The 19,511-nt window shown below is 42.7% G+C and overlaps 1 protein-coding gene across 3 annotated transcripts in view; it reads right to left on the bottom strand.

The window, feature by feature from the left end:
* The window catches only part of LOC118299141 (cGMP-dependent 3',5'-cyclic phosphodiesterase), a 120,872-nt gene that overhangs the window by 10,701 nt on the left and 90,660 nt on the right, over positions 1-19,511 (bottom strand). For all 3 annotated transcript variants that reach the window (XM_035622612.2, XM_035622613.2, XM_047335566.1), the window contains exons 3-19: positions 15,170-15,259; positions 14,841-14,929; positions 11,816-11,925; positions 10,965-11,020; positions 10,588-10,647; positions 10,240-10,396; positions 9,571-9,623; positions 6,929-7,003; positions 6,663-6,704; positions 5,914-5,982; positions 5,680-5,810; positions 2,838-2,949; positions 2,679-2,718; positions 2,115-2,178; positions 1,807-1,888; positions 1,425-1,599; positions 506-618 (exon numbers count right to left, since the gene is read on the bottom strand). In XM_035622612.2, coding sequence (XP_035478505.1) covers positions 506-618; positions 1,425-1,599; positions 1,807-1,888; positions 2,115-2,178; positions 2,679-2,718; positions 2,838-2,949; positions 5,680-5,810; positions 5,914-5,982; positions 6,663-6,704; positions 6,929-7,003; positions 9,571-9,623; positions 10,240-10,396; positions 10,588-10,647; positions 10,965-11,020; positions 11,816-11,925; positions 14,841-14,929; positions 15,170-15,259 — 1,518 coding nt within the window. The remainder of the gene's footprint in view (positions 1-505; positions 619-1,424; positions 1,600-1,806; positions 1,889-2,114; positions 2,179-2,678; positions 2,719-2,837; positions 2,950-5,679; positions 5,811-5,913; positions 5,983-6,662; positions 6,705-6,928; positions 7,004-9,570; positions 9,624-10,239; positions 10,397-10,587; positions 10,648-10,964; positions 11,021-11,815; positions 11,926-14,840; positions 14,930-15,169; positions 15,260-19,511) is intronic.

Below are 19,511 nucleotides of genomic sequence, written 5' to 3'. Positions count from 1 at the left end.
ATCAACTGCACTAACAAAAGACCTGCCACACCGCCCCAGGGAGCAAGAGACTCCTGGTGACGGATAAACTGTAAGGGCTTGTTGTTATTCCTCACTGTGCTGAGTTAATGCCCTCGGATTGATTACGAGTCAGTGTATATGAGGATGAATATGTTGCTGCTTTTATTCCCTTTTAAAGTGTCATACTTTTTCATTGCTGCTGCTCAAAAGGATTATAACAGAGACGAATAGAAGCAAAGTGAGAGGTTTAAGATGTTAGTTAATTTGAAACTGACAATGTTTCTCAAGTAATTGTGTAGTTTATTTATTTTATGCTCAATATGCTTGGGTTAGAGTTTGGCTTATTTCCTTCTTAATATAAAATCAGTGATCACCAAGGGGACAAATGGAGTGTGTTGACTTTTGTGGTCAATAAACATCCCTTGACCAAACATCTATTCAACTATTCAACACACCGAAGCAGAACATGCCTAGGTAATTTGTTTCAGTGGGAGAAGAGACTCACGTGGGCGATGCTGATACCACAGTAGATGGAGAACGCTGTGGCCAGATCCTCATCGAAGCGGTTGAACCACGGCCCGTTCATTTTGTTCACCAACTCAGCCACACCAATCACCTCTGCACGGGAACAAGGATTGAAAAGAAAGCCAAACGGGGCAGAAGTGAAGGAAAAGCGGAGAGGAGAAGAGTGAGGAAAAAGGAAGATTGAGGAGGGCAATAGGGGTGGAGGGAGAGAAAGTCCATGATGAGGGTGAAGGGAAAGTGGAAGATGAAAGTCAAGGACGAGAAAATGAGGCAAAAAAAAAAAAATGCAACAGTCAGTGGTGGAGAACAGATGTTGAATCGAACAGGTCTGCTGACCTACATTCATTTCACACTGGGGCTGAACCTAATTGCACATAGAAAGGTCTCTCAAGCTGAGCTTCAGGCAGTTTTCTATATGGAGACAAATCACACAGGGTCTACGGTCGGATGTGATGTAACAACTTGTGCTATTCTGAGGGAGCAGCTGTGTGGAGATGAAGCTGGGTTCTTGTAAGAAAACAGGAGGAGAAGTTACATACTGCAGAGGACAAAAGAGGAGCATCTGACAGTGTAAGAAAAATCCATACTTGCCATCATTACATTATTTCTATTGCATTGTTAGACTCTACAAGTGGGCACCTCCCTTTCCAGATAACAGATGTTACACAGAGTCGAAATAACATTTGAGCTATTGTGAGAGTTTTGTTTTGTGCAAGCTGCTGAAACAAAATATGAAAAAATTTAATAATCTCCATAAAGCTTTATAATAACATCCAGCTCATTGCATTGCACTAAATTGTCTGAAACATACTTTTACAAACAACAACACAGAAACATTTTGCAAGCGTGTTTATGTGTGAATGACGGCAATATGTGTACGTATGTTGAATTCTTGTTACCATTGTTCTCGTCTTTGATGGGGAAACAGAGGATGTTGCGAGTCTTGAAGCCGGTGCTGTCGTCCACGCCTCGGTAGAAGAGAGGATGGGAGTAGGCGTCCTTAATGTTTAGGATCTGACCAGTGGTCGCCACGTGGCCCGCAATGCCCTGATCTGCTGGGATACGAAACTCATTCTACACTCACACACACACACAAACACAAACACGCACACAATTGCAATGTGTTTGAGTCCGGATAGGGAGCTATACTGCATTTGTCCCACTATCCCTAGTGCTCCACTGTTAACTCACTAATACAGGCTATTGCCTGCTATATATATATCAGAAAACATATACACAATACGCCATTACATTACACAACGTGAATCAGCAATGTTGTACCTCTTCATCACTGACCACGCCCCCGTCAAACACCTTCGCCACCAGCTCGTGACTGACGCGATCCAGCAGGAACACTGAGCAGCTGGAGTGACAGAGTTAGAGCGGTAATGAAGAACAGAGCAAAGCTGAGAACATGAGAGTGGTTTATCTAATTTCAGGTCAATTTGGAACTTTTATTGAACGTGGCAAGTTGGTTACGAACAAATTGTCAAGATAGCCATTGCAAATGGAGATAAAGACATTCACACCCACACACACAGACACACACACACTGAAATGTTGCTTTGAAGATGAAAAAGAGGGCTTACATCTCTGCATCACTGAGATTCCTGGCCTCCACTATAATTTCCTGTAACAGCACTGACACGTCATCTGAAAAAATTAGGGGGGGGGGGGGGGGGGGGGGGGGGGGGGGGGGAGAGGAAATTAAAGGAAAACAGCAAAGCCCATATATACAGAAACAGAGATTACGCCACGAGAGTACGGGTGAATCAAGCGGTACAAGCTGATAAGAGCTTTCATAATCTGTACCGGTGGATCATTTTTAGTAGCAGCAATCAGATGATTCATCAGTGACTTATTCTACTGTCAGTGCTCACTGCTAGATACGAATCTAAATACCTCAATGTAATTATAGGACAGAGAGGTGGAGCCATCATTTTTAATGGCCTTTTGATTTTATGGTTATGATCCTGGGTGTAATCACCTTTAAGGTTGGTAATATCTCATTCAATTATGCGCGTCGTTCGTTTCATTAGGTGATCACTTGAATATTTCCCCATTAAGGCGATTCATCCAACGTTCTTCCTTCCCGGTGACCGAGAGTGAAGGAAAGACACGAGAGCGACAGGGAGTGGAGGAAAAAAACCTACCCAAGTGTGTGAAGAGATTCTTGGCCACTTGTAAGAGTGCCTACGTTGAGAAAGCGGTGGAGACAAAAAGCTCTTTTTAAAAGGCGGCCTCAGGTTGCATATTTAATGTATGCATAAGGCGTGTGTGAGAGTGCGTGAGGGAGTGGGCAGGTACAGTACCTGACACTCCACTTTGAGCTTCTGTTCCTTCTGAAAGGCCAAAGTTGAAGTGAGAACCGTTGAAGTGTAGCAGAAACAGTGCTGGATGGCATACTCATCTGCCTCTGTGTGTCTGTGGTGCAGGAGGGACACACACACACACACACACACACACACACACACGCACACGCACACACACACACACAAACGCACACACACGCACACACGGCCAAATGGTAAATCTGAATTTAGACAGAGCTAATAGAGAACTGTGGGACTTTGGAGTCTTTATTACCAATCATGCAAGAGTCATGTTATACATATTTGGTGCCATCTTGAATTGTCATGAATACATTTTTAAAACATTTAAGAAAGTGGAGTCGAAAACTGAAATTCAATCAACACAATCATCATCTGGTTTTAGCTCCTTGATTGCTTGTGAAGTGAATATCTTAAGGTTTAGGACAATTGGTTAGATAAAACAAGACATCCTCTTGGGATTTAGAAACATAAAACGTCAGCGGAAAACATCATCCTTTTTTGCACCATTACATTTAGTGTGTTCAAGATGTTACACAAACAACATAGATGATTGTTTTATATATTATGCATTGTTAGAGATTAAACTACCCAAAGGCATATGAAACTGGTTAAGTTACAGCTCAATAGTCATTTTCATGAAAAGAATATTTCGATAATATAAAGCATTTATGATAAATGTAGCGTTCTTTTTGGGCACATTTTGTTGAGCACTGTACTTTCAATTAAGTAAGTAACAGAGCTCAGCAATTCTTCGACCCCCGCTTAGATCAACACATGAAAACAATTATACCAACATGTAAGAGTGAATTGAGGGAAAGTTACTGCAACACTTAGTGTCCAAATGACTAAAGCAACCTAAATCGGAGCCAAGCTCTGGTTTTCCTACAGGTGGTGAATGCGGCGGTCACCCTTCTTTGGAATGAAATGGTGTGTGAACTTGACAGCATTAAGCAGGCAAATGAAGACAGATGAATGAAATTATCTGCAGTGACCATAGCGATGCTGGTAATTGCCTGCTGTCACCCCTCTTTGCCTACAGAGGGCAGTGGCATGTTACTGTGTTGATGTCACGAGCTTTGTATTTCCACGGCTTTCTTCCCCTGAGTTTGAGACTCCCAGGAATCCCAGCGAAGGAGGCAGGATTCGTATCGGGCCTTGGAAAAGGCCCAGGAAGCTCAGTTTAAGGGCAGTTAGTTTCAGCCTCACACAAGTGGTACAGATCATTTATCGCTGACATCCAGCAGAGAAATAATCTTCAGTCTTGTAAGTCAGGCTGTAGAATCATTTTCTGTTGTACTTTCTTTTGGCTGTCGTCGTCACGAAAGAAAATAGTCTCCATTTCTGCAGCTAAGCTGACGACCTGACCGTTTCCAAGGAGCAGAAGCACACAACCCTCTCCACAGAGAAACTGGTACTCGTGAAGAAGAGCCTCTCTTATGTGACTCTACCAAGGCTGCAGGATGTGTGCAGCATATACACTTCTTATTCCGCTGCCTAGGGTGCAATTTTTCGTTTCGAATTTAGCTTTTTTAAACATTCTCTACCTGTCCAAGATTCCCTTATGTTAGTGACGCTCACATCCGCTGGCACCAACACTGAGTTACGGATGTGTTACTGGTGTCACAATATGTTCCCGTGCACCTGTGTCCTAGGGTAAGAGGCTAACTCTGCACATGAACATAACCTCTGTATGTATTCCTCTACCAAAATCTGGATGCCTGAGCTTGAAGCATGGGATGTATTTGTTACATTTCATGCACAGTTGCAAACGTAATCCTGCTGTAGTTACTATGGTAATGAGATGCACTGGTACAGCGGGAAATTATAGGACATGATTCCTTGTCATCTATCTTAGTCTCCAGAGTGCAGAGGGAGAGCATGCAGACGAGAGGGATTGTGAGTGAGTGTGTGTGTGTGTGTGTGTGTGTGTGTGTGTGTTTGTGTGACATGCGTTTAAAAATATAATAAAATACGCTGCTATACCAGCACTTTACAATAAGTAGAGACATATGTGTCGGAAAAGGGAGATACACAGATGGATTATAATTAGACATTTCAAATTACAATGTCAGTAGTGGATGTTGAAAATAATACGAGATTATTTTTTCCTCACGTCACATAAAAACAAACACAGACACACCTTAGATGTGTGTTTTTACAGACTTCTGCATTCAGGAGATAGCAGCGTCGCTCCTGGCACACACACACACACACACCCACACCCACACACACACACACACACACACACACACACACACACACACAAAGACTCAAATAAAATGCCAGGACACTGTGCCAAACCAAGCAACCAAGACACTCGCTGCTGTTCATGTCCTGACTCTCGATCATCACATAGCCATCTGCATGGTCTCACACACAAACAGACACACACAGACACACACACACGCACGCACACACACACACACACACACACACACACACACACACACACACACACACACACACACACACACACACAAAGACAGGGGGATTTGGCTCCAAAGTTCTGGTATCTCTTGATGATGCCATGCAGCACCTTCTGCAGATTTCAGTGGAAACTCTCTCCACTAATACGAACCCCAGCCAATCAGGCGACCCATCCCAACATTACTGTGAGCCGCTGTCAGATAAATCTTTGTATCCACCATTAGTCAGCGCGTTTCAGGAAAATGCTTCAGCAATAAGTCATTAGTGACTGAGCTACACTAGATTATGAACAGCTACAACGTTAAAAAAGAGGTTTACAGCACATAACCCACAAAGAGGAAATACGTCTAACGATAGCTTACAAGTATGAACACAGTCTTTCACATATACAAACCTCAGGCCCCCCTGCTTGTTGAAGGCGCACGCTAACGCCACCACCTGAGCAGTGGCCCTGCTGACCACAGGGACGCAGAGCATGGACGAGATCTCACAGCCTAACATACTGGACAGCTGCCTACGCTCCTCCTGACAGGAAGACGGGAAAAAAACATAAAGTAAGACCAGATTAGACAGACAGGCAGATAGACAGGTAGGTAGATAGATAGATATAGATAGATGTATATCTTACAGCACTGACGTCCTGAAGAGTAATTGACTTCTTCTTCTCAACAACCTGACCGAAACGTCCAAACATCAACTAACCAGAGAAGAGAAAAGGAGAGAGATATAAAGACGGGGTGAGTGAAAACTGTAATGAGGCTAAGAGACAGAGAAAAAGCTGAATTGGAGAAACTGAGTAAAATATATAAATAAAGGTTGTTAATTCAGAGGGAAGTCTATTATCTCCCTTGTTAAATTGGCGCAAATGGGCCATCAAGGGTGGTTTTTTTTGGGGTTGTTGTGCTAATATCTTTTTACACCAACTATTATAAAGATTTCACAGATCATTTATCCCGGGGAAAACAGTCTATTCACTCCATAATGGAAAGCCTGTTAAAATGCCACGTCTGCGCCACAGCCAGGGAAAGGTGACTTAAAGCGACCCAGAGGAAACGGTTACTATTGTTGGCCAAATTTCTTAATCATAACCACTGCCAGGGATTATAACAGATTACATGTGGGAGGTTTATTCTATCACGTCAGTCAAAATGACCCTACGAGATGAGTTGCAACGCTTTAGCTTTAGCATGAACAAGTATACCCGTTAAAAATGAGGACAAATCCTCATGGCAAGTCTGTGAATGAATGAATGAATGAATGAATGAAGGCGTAGTGAAATAAATAAAAAGGAACACAAACTGGCAAATAAATGTAATGACTGAATAAATTAATTAATATTGACTCATTCATCATAATTAAATCATTTTTTGACCTCACCGGGAAGCTGATCTCCTCTTCCACGACTTTGTCTCCAACCACCTAGAGGTCACAAAGGTCAAAGGTTACTGGTTATTCGATTTGTTAATTTTCCAAAATACTTCACAATATGTGCACTGCTAATGAGTGTGTGAGAATATTAGTGTATTACTGTATGTTGTTTGGTAATTCAAAGAGATGTTATGAAAACTGAGAGTGACGAAGATGTAGAGAATTATGTGCGTGTGTGTGTGTGTGTGTGTGTGTGTGTGTGTGTGTGTGTACACCTGGCAGAACAGCTGGTGGTTGTCCTCAGACACCAGTAGTAGACAACAACACTGCGACTGAGTCTGCTGCTGCAGCTGAAGAAGAATTCAAATACAAACAAACAGTTATGATATACAAACACAAAAATCTGTCTACGTCAGACTCGGTCAGATTGTTTTTAAAGACTTAGTTTAAGATTCTTTGGAGTTTTATTGTAACGAAAATTGTTTGAGTGAGGGGATTAATTGAACTGTACTTTTATGCAAGTTACAGTCTGCACAGAACGATGTTTTTCTAAGATAAATATGCAGATATTACCAATTCTACACATTTTGACAGTTTTACATTCATACACAAATTAATACTTTTTTAATTCTACTAATAAGCCTACCTTGCTAAATATGTGTGTATACCCAGTGTCATCCCCCCCAACAATATTCTGAGATTCAACACACTACTTCTTCACGCATCTTGATTAGGGATTTTCCATTGAATCAAAAATCTCCTAATTCCTACATAAACAAGAAAAAGTTCCAGTAGGTGTGTGTGTGTGTGTGTGTGTATGTGTGCCTGACAGAGTATCTACTGGACAAATCTGCTGCTGAGCTCCGTGTGACCTGCAGAGTCGCAACCAATATCCCACTGTTGTGTGTGATGGGAAACATTTCATGCCGCCTGAAACACACTCTGAGGTGCATCACGCACACTTTCACCGCAAAAAGGAAAGCTAAAATAGAAGAAATAAACTATTTTACTTGACAAGAAGTCTTGAAATAAGACATAATTATGCTCAATTAGGGAATATCAAGAATTCAAAGATGGAAAACAAGTAGATAACTTTTAAAACAAGATAATTAATCTCACATTTCCAAATTTTGGATTTTTAATCTCGGCAAGCACAGAACAATTGGCAGTGTTCTGACACGCTGACACACACACTGTCAGTACACAAGCAATTACGTGAGCATACATACATGCTCACACAACCACACACAGTTACAGGTAACAGCAGCGTTTCCTCACACAACATTCTTCCGTGTAATCCACAGAGCTGGACGGAGAACAACCAGGACGGGAATAAACAACAGCTACTGCCAACACACTCGCGCCTCAGTCACACACATGCAAGCGCTCAACATGCACACGCATGTACTCACATACACATCCAGCTCAAACACGTATATCTACATCAAATTTTGTTGCTGCACGTATGATAATAAGACCCTCCACCCCCCTTTTCCCCAAATACCGCTAATCTCATAAGAGCTGCCCCGAGCACTTCCCACTAAACTAACGATTCTTCAGAAGCAACAATTTCCCCGCTCCTTCTTCTCCCCTCCTCCTCCCCTCACTCCATTTTCTTCTGTAACAACAGGTGAAACAAATCATGTCGAATTCATGACACATTTTAAAACCCCCGCAGCCGTTCTGCACCACCTCAAATGCAGGGCAGACAGTGCAAATGCAGGTTTAGAGGCATCAAAAGCTGATGTTGCAGATGCAGGCTGCACTTCCGTGGTGTTGCTTGACCACACAGAGAAAGCATTAAGGTAGCAGTACAGTTGCAGGGAAGGTGAGGTGATAATAATCACCATTCTACCATTTTACAATTTTTATAGAGAATTTTCTAGATTTTCAAAAACACTGCATTGGATAAAACCTATTTTTACCATTTTTTTTTTTAATGCATCCAAAGTCTATATTATTTTCTGCTGCAGGCGGACTGCAGCTAAGAGGTCCTTTTTTTAATTTGGCAGATGGCGGAATAGAAAACTGTGGGGGAAAAAATGTGGGGAAAATGTGAAAATGAGCTGTTAATTATGCACCAGATTAAAATAATTCAACAGGTCAAGTATGGAGTGCTTTAAGCTGAAATGGTACTTGTATGTATGTTCATAATCGAAACAAACACTGATAAATTCTTAGATTTAAATATGTATATATATATATATATATTTACAAGAAATTAATATTTCCTGTATCTCCCAAATGGAAAGAGCTGCAACAAAAAATTATTTTTTGTCATCGACTCATTTGATTTCAGGAAAAATTCAAAACTAACTAAAAGATAAACTCCTCAAAGTGAGCTATCACACAAGACAAAGTATGATGGAAGTAAAGCATATATACTTTCTGTTTTCAAAAAACTGTGTAAAAGTTGAAAGTCCTTTATGCTCAGTGTGTGCACATTGGGCTTCTATAAAGACTGAAGGACTGAGACTGAGTGTCTTTGATGCAGTATAACCTTCAAAACTCGCTCCTCTCTCTCCATCTCTTTTTTTTTTATTCCCGTCTATCTCTTCTTTATCTGTGAATAATTTCATAAATTTAAATTGTTGTCAGGTTTCTGCACATACTGTAACTGAAGCCTGATATATCCCCCTCTCTCCCCCACTCCCACGGCTCTTCCTTCAGTGCAATCAATCTCTCCACCGCTCCTCCTTGCTTCCCTCCTTTTTACAGGGAATATACATCATATATATGGAACAGGGCATACTATGGGGGGGGGGGGGGGTGATGAAGTAATTGTGTGATTAAAAGCCTGGGGTATGGGAACTGACAGGAAGAGGGGAAGTTACTGGGAAGGATTTCACGTTTTGCATGTAGTGTACATTTTTAACTATGTACTGTGTGGGAGAGTATGAGTGATCTCAACACTTACATAATTGATGACTTTGAGCTGGAGCGAGGCTGCATCAAGGTCATAGAGCTCGCCTAAAAGAGGAAAGAGAGAGAGACTGTGATGGGAGTGATAACCAGAGAGGAGCAAGGGCAGATTGCCGTTGAGGAGGGAAGGGAATGCAGAACATGTACGCGAGTGGACAGAAAGCAATCCGCGGAGGGATGCATTGAGACAGCGAGGTCGTGGAGGGGTGAACGTGAACCAGCTAACAGAGGGACTAATAATGAAGACAAGACAAGGGATGGAGGGGTGCCTGGACTGCAGATGACGACAGGAGTAAAAGTGCTGGCCAGAGAAGAGGGAAGGCGAGGCAGAGGTCGGAAAAAAAAACGAGGAGACAAAAAGGCAACTCATATTTGTTGACAATTACCAGGGTGTAAACAACAATGATGTATGTGCACGTGCGCAGGAGCAGCACGAGCGAGTCCACTTCCATAATGCATGAGATTTTAAACAGTGTTTTTCCAAAGCATTTGCAGGAGTTGTCAAATATTCCCTAGGCCAGTGACAGAGTCCATCTAAATTCATAGAGCTTTTTATCCAGATGTGCTCACTCCATTAACATACCTCACCTCTCATACACCAGTGTCTGGTGTATGAGAGGTGTGTGTGTGTGTGTGTGTGTGTGTGTGTGTGTGTGTACATTACCACAGAGTTGCAGAATGTTGCGGTCCAGCTCGCAGTAGTCCTGTTCTGAGACGTTGAGATGCAGCAGTGCATTGTGGGACTGTATGGGTGAGGGGCTGAGGGGAGGCCTCTGGTGGGATGTCTGAATGGCTTGGACCCGCACACACGCCACCGAGGCCTGTGATGTTGTGCAGAAACACACACACACACACGCACACAAGCACCAAAGTCACTTGAGATTAAAGACTAAATACTGAGTGATGTAATTTTGTTTTTCATTCATCCAGTCAACAAAAAAACAAATGTCAGGGCAGTGAAGTAAACATCACTAGTCTCACACAGCGATTTAGACAGAAAGGGAGCACTTACGTGTTTCTCCAGCAAGTTAAGATGCAGTTCATCCTGATCAGTCAGTGGATTACAGCCCACCTGCAACACACACACACACACACACACACACAAACACACACACACGCACAGTTAGACAGACAGACACACACACACACACACACACACACACACACACACACACGCACAGTTAGACAGACAGACAGACAGACAGACAGACACACACACACACACACACACACACACACACAGTTCACATCAGTCTAGTTCAGTATATGAGCCTGACTCTTGCAGGCTGTCGTACTCTGTGAAGTAGATTTAAGGGAAGTTTAAATTAAAACACATGAATCCATTTTCCAGCATGTTCAACCTGTATGTCCTTGAACTCAAGGCCTCACCAGTAAGACAGCGAATGCCTTGTCCGGCTCCTGACCCAAGATGGGAATCACAACAGCTGCAAGAAAGAAAGAAAGAAAGACAGAGAGAGAGAGAACAGATTAAGACAAAAGAAATGTGGCCATTTTCTTTCCTTTTCCAATTTTCTTTCCATGTCCTTGTCTCGCTCTAAATAGTATTTGGTTTTCCTCCATATTCTAATAGAAATATGGAGAGAAATGAACATGGGGAGAAAAAATGAATCTAATGTCCTTGCATAATGCTGTTCATTCATTTCTTTCATCTTCTTTCGTTTGCTAGTCTCTTCGATGTGGAGCAGAAAGCACCAGCAGATCCTTGCGGCCAAAATAAGTTTGATAACGGAGAGTTGCTGTGGGGTTTTTTTTTTGGACTGCAGAAGAAACAACAAGCAGACTGATGTGTTCGCCACACTGGAACCAGACTAACTCTTATTTCTACGACATTACTGATTGTTCACTGGTGTATATTGATCATCACAGTGCAGGCATGTGCTTTAAGATGACTCGACGTTTGCATCCCTCAAGGTTATTGCCTCATTTCTTGCTTTTAGTCAAAAACAAAAATGTTACTTTGAAGATGAATGTAGAGTCTATTCATTGTCCTCCAGGTAAGCTCTTGGGTGTTTTTTCTTCACACAGCTCCACAAACCTCTTCCACAGCGATCATCATCTCACGTTCACTACTTCTCTTTTTTAAATCCTTTCTCCACGTTGTCATATCTCTCTGCTCCTCTGTCGGCGCAGGCGAACACACAAGCGAACAAACAAGTGTGCGCACCCAATCGGGTGCTGCGCCGGCATCACTCAAGGCCTCACCACATGCAACCACACACCTCGTCTGTGTGCTGCCAACGGCGCCGCGAGGCAGATTCTGTGTTTTTCTGGCAGTTCAGAGGGAGGAAGGCCGGCGCACTGACATCGCCTCAGCTGGTCTGCGATACTCCTAAAACAGACAGACAGACACAAGCTGAGTTCGACTCGGGTTTGAGAAAGACAAATTACCCACGGCACATCGGTCAGAGCGAGAAAAACCGAGAGGACACTGTGTCAGACACTGGGGAGACAAACAGGAAGAGGGGATTTGGAAGACAGTGTGAGCAAATGGAAAAACAATCACCAGCATTACAAAAACAGACACGTTATGTTCATTGATACTAACAAAAACAAAAAAAGAAAGAATGTATGAATGGTCCTGTTATTCACTGTGAAATTATATGAAATCAATATGGCCATTTGTGTGTGTGTATGTGTGTGTGTGTGTGTGTGTGTGTGACCAAGTGTTGGCCAAGAAGCCAGGTGTCATGACACGCGTTTGGGTTATATTTGACAAAAAGCACAGCTTTCTTATGCGAAAATATGAGACAAGGACTTGTTTATTCTGGATTGACTATACTGCTAAAGACACACACAATTTTGCACACACACGTGGTGTGGCAGTGTCGCGACTGCACACGACTTCAGTCGGTGAGATTTGCTAAGGACTTAAACGTCAAAAAGAAAAAAAAAATAGTTGCACATGCGCACACATAGAATTATGACTTATTTTGGCTCATTGAGGAATTTTCATTGTCATTCTCATTGTCGTTTGCCTTTGTGGAAAGTACAGCTGACATTCATTTAATGTCATTGTTCGGAGCGGCTTTACTCCACGATCGTGAAGCCAATTTACTCAGGGCATGTAAAAAAAAAGAAAAAGGAAAAGGGAAAACAATATCCAGAGGCAGTGGGAGTTAGCTGGATTAGTGGGAGGTGTGTTTGCAGTTTTCAGTGTGTGCAGTGGAGGCCAGTGGTGGCAGTTGGCAGCACCCGTATGACAGACGTGGAGATGGACAATAGACCAGTCAGGTAGACTAATGTGTGTTTGGATCAGACAGGTGAGAGATCAGCTGGTTGCTCACCATGGAATCCATCCGTCAGAACTGCTGAACGTGTGGTAGAGGTTGTTTCCATGATGTATAAATACAACAGGATTATCAGGTTGTGTTTTTAATTAAATGAACATGTGACTGAAAGTAACACATTATTACATCAATATGGGCTATTTCATTTGAAAATTGTTTTCTTTTTTTGCATTATAGTTGTAGTCGTGTGTTTTGCCTGCGAACATAGACAATGTCAGGCCAGAAAGTGGAAAACATATTTTGTGCTTATCACTCCTGGCAGGGGATCTAATGTACATTTTAAGTGATATCTGGTGTTAGATTGACTGACAGTGTAAATTAGAGTCATTGAGTTGAATCCAAAGTACAATCCAATCATGTTAAATTCAAACAAATTAAACGTGGTTATACATAAAGGCGAAAAAAACCCTATCATCTGTAATCTGCAATAAACTGCAAATAATCTGTGATTTTATTAAAGTGTGATTCAAATGTTGGAACAGTTGTACAGCTGCATGTGGTGTCACAAGGTTGTGGATTTGTTGGGTTCTGCATCTACCGTCTACTGCAATACGTCTGACAAAAGCTTGTTTATTTGAGTTATCTTGTTCACTACAAATAGATGAGAGGGATAACCAATCATTAGAAATGTTTTGGCTGAATTTGTCCCTGCATTTGAGTGTGTGTGTGTGTGTGTGTGTGTGTGCCAACGTCCAGTTAATGGGTTTGTAGAAAAAGGCCTGGAATGAGGCTCAAACAACATGGCCTTCTGCCTTTCAGATGGGTTCTTTGAGTGTATGTTTCTGTGTGCGTGTGTGTGTGTGTGTGTGTGTGTGTGTGTGTGTGTATGCCTTGATAACAGGCTTATATAAGCAGGTGAATTGGAGAAAGAAAGTAACAAAGTGCCCTGTAGCTCTCTTAATATCCCGGCTACCTCAAGGCTGCATGCAGCCCTTTTTTGTGTGTGGACGTGCACACGCATGTGTGTGTGTGTGTGTGTGTGTGTGTGTGTGTATGTGCATGCATGTGGTCTGTGTCTTGTGTCCTTGCGTGTTTGTGTCTGCATAGGCATGTTTGTGAGGCAATGAGGTGCCGTAAAAGAGGTTCTCGTCTGACAAACAGACGATTTCATAAATAATGTAGTGTTGGTTTTCGCCAGTGCCTGGACAGCAGGTTGCAGAAGTACATGGGGCCGCGGAGCTTCAGAGAGCACTTAAGAGAGGAGAGGATCGCTATGTCTTTCTGAGGGACCCCGAGCACTGTCACCTCAGCTATTAGCCCTGCGACGCCTCCACGGGGAGAGGGATTGAAGGTGAGAGGGAAAAAAGGGATGGGGAGGTGGGGGGAGTAGAAAGACCGAAACACAACCGGCTTAGTGCTTCAGTGCTCTTGGGGGACAGAGAGTGGGCTGCGGGGTAAAAAAGGGCAAATCACTGACTGATGCAGTGAGGTGGGAAGGTGGAAAAGCAGGGGACAACGGAGGGAAAGAGCTTGTCAGGGAGACGTAGGGTGATGAGCAATACGAGGCGAAAAAAGGGAGATAAAGGGAGGGTTCTAATGAGAAAGCGATGGAGATGACAGGCGAAGGTGAGAGGTGCTAAAAATGAGAGGATAAAAGAGATGGTCCGCCTTGTGTCTTGATGATGAGATCTCTCTCTCCGTGTGTGACACCCCTGTCTCTGTGTTGATGATGGGATTTTTGGCTGAGCAGCACATCGTCATTCAGGTGCCACCTGCTTTTCACACGGAGATAAGAGTCCTTTCTGGTTTTTTCTTTTTTCGCTCTTCATCTCGTTCTATTGTTTTTCGGGGTGTCGCCGCCCTCAGCAATGCAGGAGCAAATCAGCGCGCAGTGGTGTTTCACTAAGACAAAACATCTGCCGCTCGCTGCATGGAGACACGCACACACACACACACACACAGACACACACACACACACACACACACACACACACACACACACACAAATAGCACACACCTGATCTTTCCCTCCAGAGGCAGTTCATGTGGCGGGTCGTCAGATAGCAGCCTCGAGTGTCCCTCCAGCATGTAGACACATACACACTCCTAGAATGAAACACACATTCATTTGTAGTATTAATCAGATTTGAATGAATTAAATGAGTGATGAGCCTCATCCATTTACAACAAGGTCTGCGTCGCTGGTCTTATGTCAGGCAAGGGGCCTTTAGTTCCACTCCACCGAATACCGGCAGGAAAGCCCTTTTTCAGGGGAATAAATCAAGGAAATTTTCCAATCATGTTCAACTATTTTGAGCAAATTTGTGTGTGTCTGTGTTCAAATACCGTGCTGGATAGCAGCTCCTGTATGCTGTCTCGAAGGGCCACTCGCAGCGAGCGAGCGTCAACAACCGCCGCCAGCCGCAGCAAAGCATCCTGGGGAGGGAGACAAACAGATGCCCTGATGTCTGTTTGGATGTTTGCTTATGATCTCGATGTGCGGCTCCAAAAACCTGAGGCCTTGGCGATCGTTTTTTTGTGGGTACAAGGTTTATGTTGCAACAACTCTTCCCCAGATATTTGCCTTGGCAGGCTGCAAAAAGGGGCCTCCGAAACAATATGTAAACAGTGTCACACGGCAAACACACAGCGATCTGTGTCTGCTGGGGATACAAGTGAGGCACTTGAAAATGAACTGAAGTCAGACCTTGTCAGGGATTACTGGAGTTAGTTTCGCTCTTCAGGACACTTGGTGCCGTTTTGTTTCATTTTGCCACCGTGAAAACCGAGCACTCCACAATTCATGAGCATTATTCATTAGGCAAGGAAAATTGTTTATTAAATGAAAGAACAAATTGGAACCAGTGCAAATATCTCATGAGTTGCAAACCACATATATACTGTATATACTTTTCCTCATTGATGCTTCCTTTGAAGATTTGATAGAAGCACTTAACTATGAGAGAAGTGCTTGGAAATATGGTGGTTATCGTAATTACAGTCTGCCCTCTGATCGCTGACATCGAATTGAAGATTTTTCTTTTTGACTTTGACAAGTCATCTTTCCACATCAAATGTCCGTACAGCCACAGATCCCGACGACAGACAAGCATGAAGTATCTCATCTCGGCTGAAACCAACCAGAAGAAGAAGTAAATGACCCCTCTTCAGAGAATGACGGGGTTGTTTGACATGTTGTCCCACCACATCTAAAGGCAGAAGTCTTGATTGCTCTTGTGAATGATGACATTTGAAAGAGGGAGCGAAAGCTTGCGATCGTAGAGAGACGCGCTGAAACTACAAATGGAAATAATAGTGTTGTCACGAAAAGTGGCTGATAAAGGAAAACTTGGTTCTTACCACAAAAACATCTCAGTAGCGTACCACATTGGAGCAAATATGTCAGTGTCAAGATCATTATGATCTTCTTGAAAATGGAGACCTAAATGTAAAACCAATCCAATTCCCCAAGGCTTCTCCTACACATTATTAAAGGTCTTCGAAGATGCGTTTGTTCACAAGAAGAAAGGCATGAGAGACAACTTTGAATTCTGTCCTCATTCATCTCTTTGACCATCCAACCAACATTTCATTTGAAGCATACTAATACCTTAAAAAAGGGACAACACAGCTGCAAGGTGAGAGCGTTTTTTTTCTTCTCGGTCCTCTAAATGCCGCCTTCCGCTTTAATAAAGATTGGGTTTGGAGAGAGGGAAGACAAGCGGAGGAACAGGAAAACAAGACGGTCTATCTGCCATAACGGGGGATATTACATACAGGCATGCAGAGCTTCATCGTCCCGCATAACATAACATCCCATGTGACAGCCATAAATCCATACGTTAAGGATATTTACAATCCGTGCGCAGTCTTCTTAAATCCCCCACCAGCTCCGGTTATCACACTGCATTACGAATACGTGTAACTGCAGTTTAAAGAAGCATCTCAGTGGGACTTGGAAATCTGATCAAAGCATAGAAAAACACTGGAAGAAAACGCAGAGGCTTAAGACTCTGCAGCTTTCAAAACTTTGTGCGGGATATAAATTGGAATGAAGATGGTAATTTTGAAAATATTGTCTGTGACTGGCGGATCATCCTCTTCTAGTTTGTTCCGACAAAGCTGTTTGCTGCACAGCGGGAGCGGCAAAGGAAGGGCATTTTGTTCGTCCTCTTCTTTTTGACACCCTCCTTTGAACCCCCTCCCCTCCACATCACACCTCAATCATATTCACGTTCGGTCGGGGGAATAGATGGTGAAAGAGAAGGTGGATGGTGTTTGGGTGGTCGTGGTGTGTGGGTCAAGGAGTGAAGGAGTGGAGGAGAGAAGAATAAAAAAGGAAGCGATGGAGAGGGAGTGGAGAGTTGTCATGCCTGAGGACTCAGTGTTGGTTATTACATTTGATTAGATATGATTAAATGTGATTAACTTTGATCACTCAATCAGTCTTTCACAGTGCTGTTGTAATGAAGCTGGAGCTTTGCCAGTCTGTGTATGTGTGTGTGTGTGTGTGTGTGTGTACAGAATGTATGTGTGTATGTGTGTTTTTGAGAGCGGAAGATTTTGAGTGTGTTACATCTTAAGCCACGGAACTTGAAATGCTTATGCAAATCCTGCTACGCAATATTTGATCGAAAGCGGATCTGACCAGCAGACAAACAACGGCCGTCTCTGCCTCCCCACTCCCCTGTCAAGAATTTGTCGGGGATAGACAGAAACCTGCCCTCCTTTTCTTTGTACACGTGCAGCCCTGACAATTAGACGTATGCCTTCCTAAATGTCAGACTCTCTTATGACCTTTCACAATCATTTCTGGCCAGCTGTTAAATTAATTTACCTGCTTCTCCAGTCAACGTCTTTCTCACTCTCATAATACACACATATACACACACACACCCCACCACCCACTCAACAGGTCCTGACGCACACACTGAAACACATGCATAATCTTTTTTAGATCATAAAGTAATCACAGCTCTTTTACTTTTACTCCACCCTAATCCTTATTTTTGCTGAATGAAATTTCCTTTTAACATGATGGATTAATCCTTTCACCATGTTATCTTGAAATTTGCTTATTATCTTTCATTTGGTTTGCTGTCAGGTGAAGCCCCACTGTCTCAATAATGTCAGCAATGTATTTTCCATTGGGTTTTGGAAGGGTCACTGAACGTCCCCCAGCAAGAGGGGCTGCTCAGGGGGAAATGAAATCCTTCAATTAATTCAAAACTGAAGCATGACAGTCAAATTTGAATGAAAACAGTCACAATGTCATTACACTAACACAGTTTGTTTGTGTCTAATGACATTTCATGTGCATTTGGCCAAAGCTTTTATCTGAATTGATTTGAAAATGCCATGACAGAGGACATTTTTTTTAATACGGGATACGTCCGCCCCGATCAAGGAAAAGGCTCGAGTCAAAGAAGCATGACCGGACAACGTGAAAGTCCATTATCATTATAGTGCACACTCATTATTATAATATAATTATTTTTGATTTAATTTCAGAAACACATTCATTTTACTCATTCCATTACTGTCATTCACAGTATGCACTCATCTGCAGCCGGGTTTACTGTCTTAAAATGTTACATTTCAGTAAATGTCGAACCAGTTCATGTTGCGATTCAAGAGACTCTCTTCCTCTTGTTTTCCCTCATTTCCTCCCGCCTTTCCTCCACACCGCTCTAATTCCCCCCTCCCCAAGGACCGTTTTGTTTTACTTGAACGTCTAGTTTTTCCCTCCGTTCCTCCTTCCATCAGGGTCTTTGCTGTCGTTTTGTCTGCAGCATTTCTCAACTCGACGCTTTGAACGACATCACCGATGAGCACGACTACAGATTCCTTTTTTAAAAAAAACAATACCCAGTTATCTCATAATCAAACTCAGTGGCTCAGACAGTATACAATACAAATACAATTATGTATTTCCTCTGTCCTCATCACACCTCCCTGAGTGATTTTTACGGATTGCAAGTTTTTAACTATAGGAAAAAGGTACAGGTATCTCAAGGGTGCATTCCTCCCTTGCACGAGCTGCTCTCAATTTGCTCGTCAGGGGGGCATTTAGGCCTTAAAGTTTGTCTGGTGCTTCCTGCAGCCGGTGAAATAAATAGCTGAGAACACGGCGGTCAGCCCACAGGTATAATGGTATGGAAATTAGACTGTAGAAAATGCTGAACTGCTAATAAATGTAGGGTAAAGAAAAAAAAACACTTTTACAGGGCAAAATTTCTCCCATTCCTTCCGTCTTTTCCCTGAACTACAGCAGTCATAAATCAGAGCTAATAGAGAGGGAGGCAGACATTTGGAGCATAACTCCAGGAGGACAACTCGCTGAAAAGTTTAATTAAGTCTACATGGACAGAGCTGTGGCAGGCAGGATGAAGCCAAATCAGCCCTGTACAATGTCGAGATAATTTCCTACTTAGCAGAACTAGGCCAGATCATTTTTTGCGCATTCCTTAAGGTTTAGGTTCATTCAAGCCTGCTTTGGTATCCTTCCATATGAAAGGCAACTTTGCTGATACTGTCTGATTAATCCATATTTTCATATGGTCTAGCGTTTTAACATGATTAAACAAAACGACTTCCCACTGCCATTTGACCTATAGCTCTGCTACAGAGTCAACTCTTGTATTTTTTGCCCTCAAATGGTGAAAGCATAATTGCACAAACAGATATA

Source organism: Scophthalmus maximus, chromosome 11 (assembly GCF_022379125.1).
Source record: "Scophthalmus maximus strain ysfricsl-2021 chromosome 11, ASM2237912v1, whole genome shotgun sequence".
In the NCBI taxonomy this organism is placed as follows: Eukaryota; Metazoa; Chordata; class Actinopteri; order Pleuronectiformes; family Scophthalmidae; genus Scophthalmus; species Scophthalmus maximus.
This window is presented reverse-complemented; position numbering and strand designations above follow the sequence as displayed.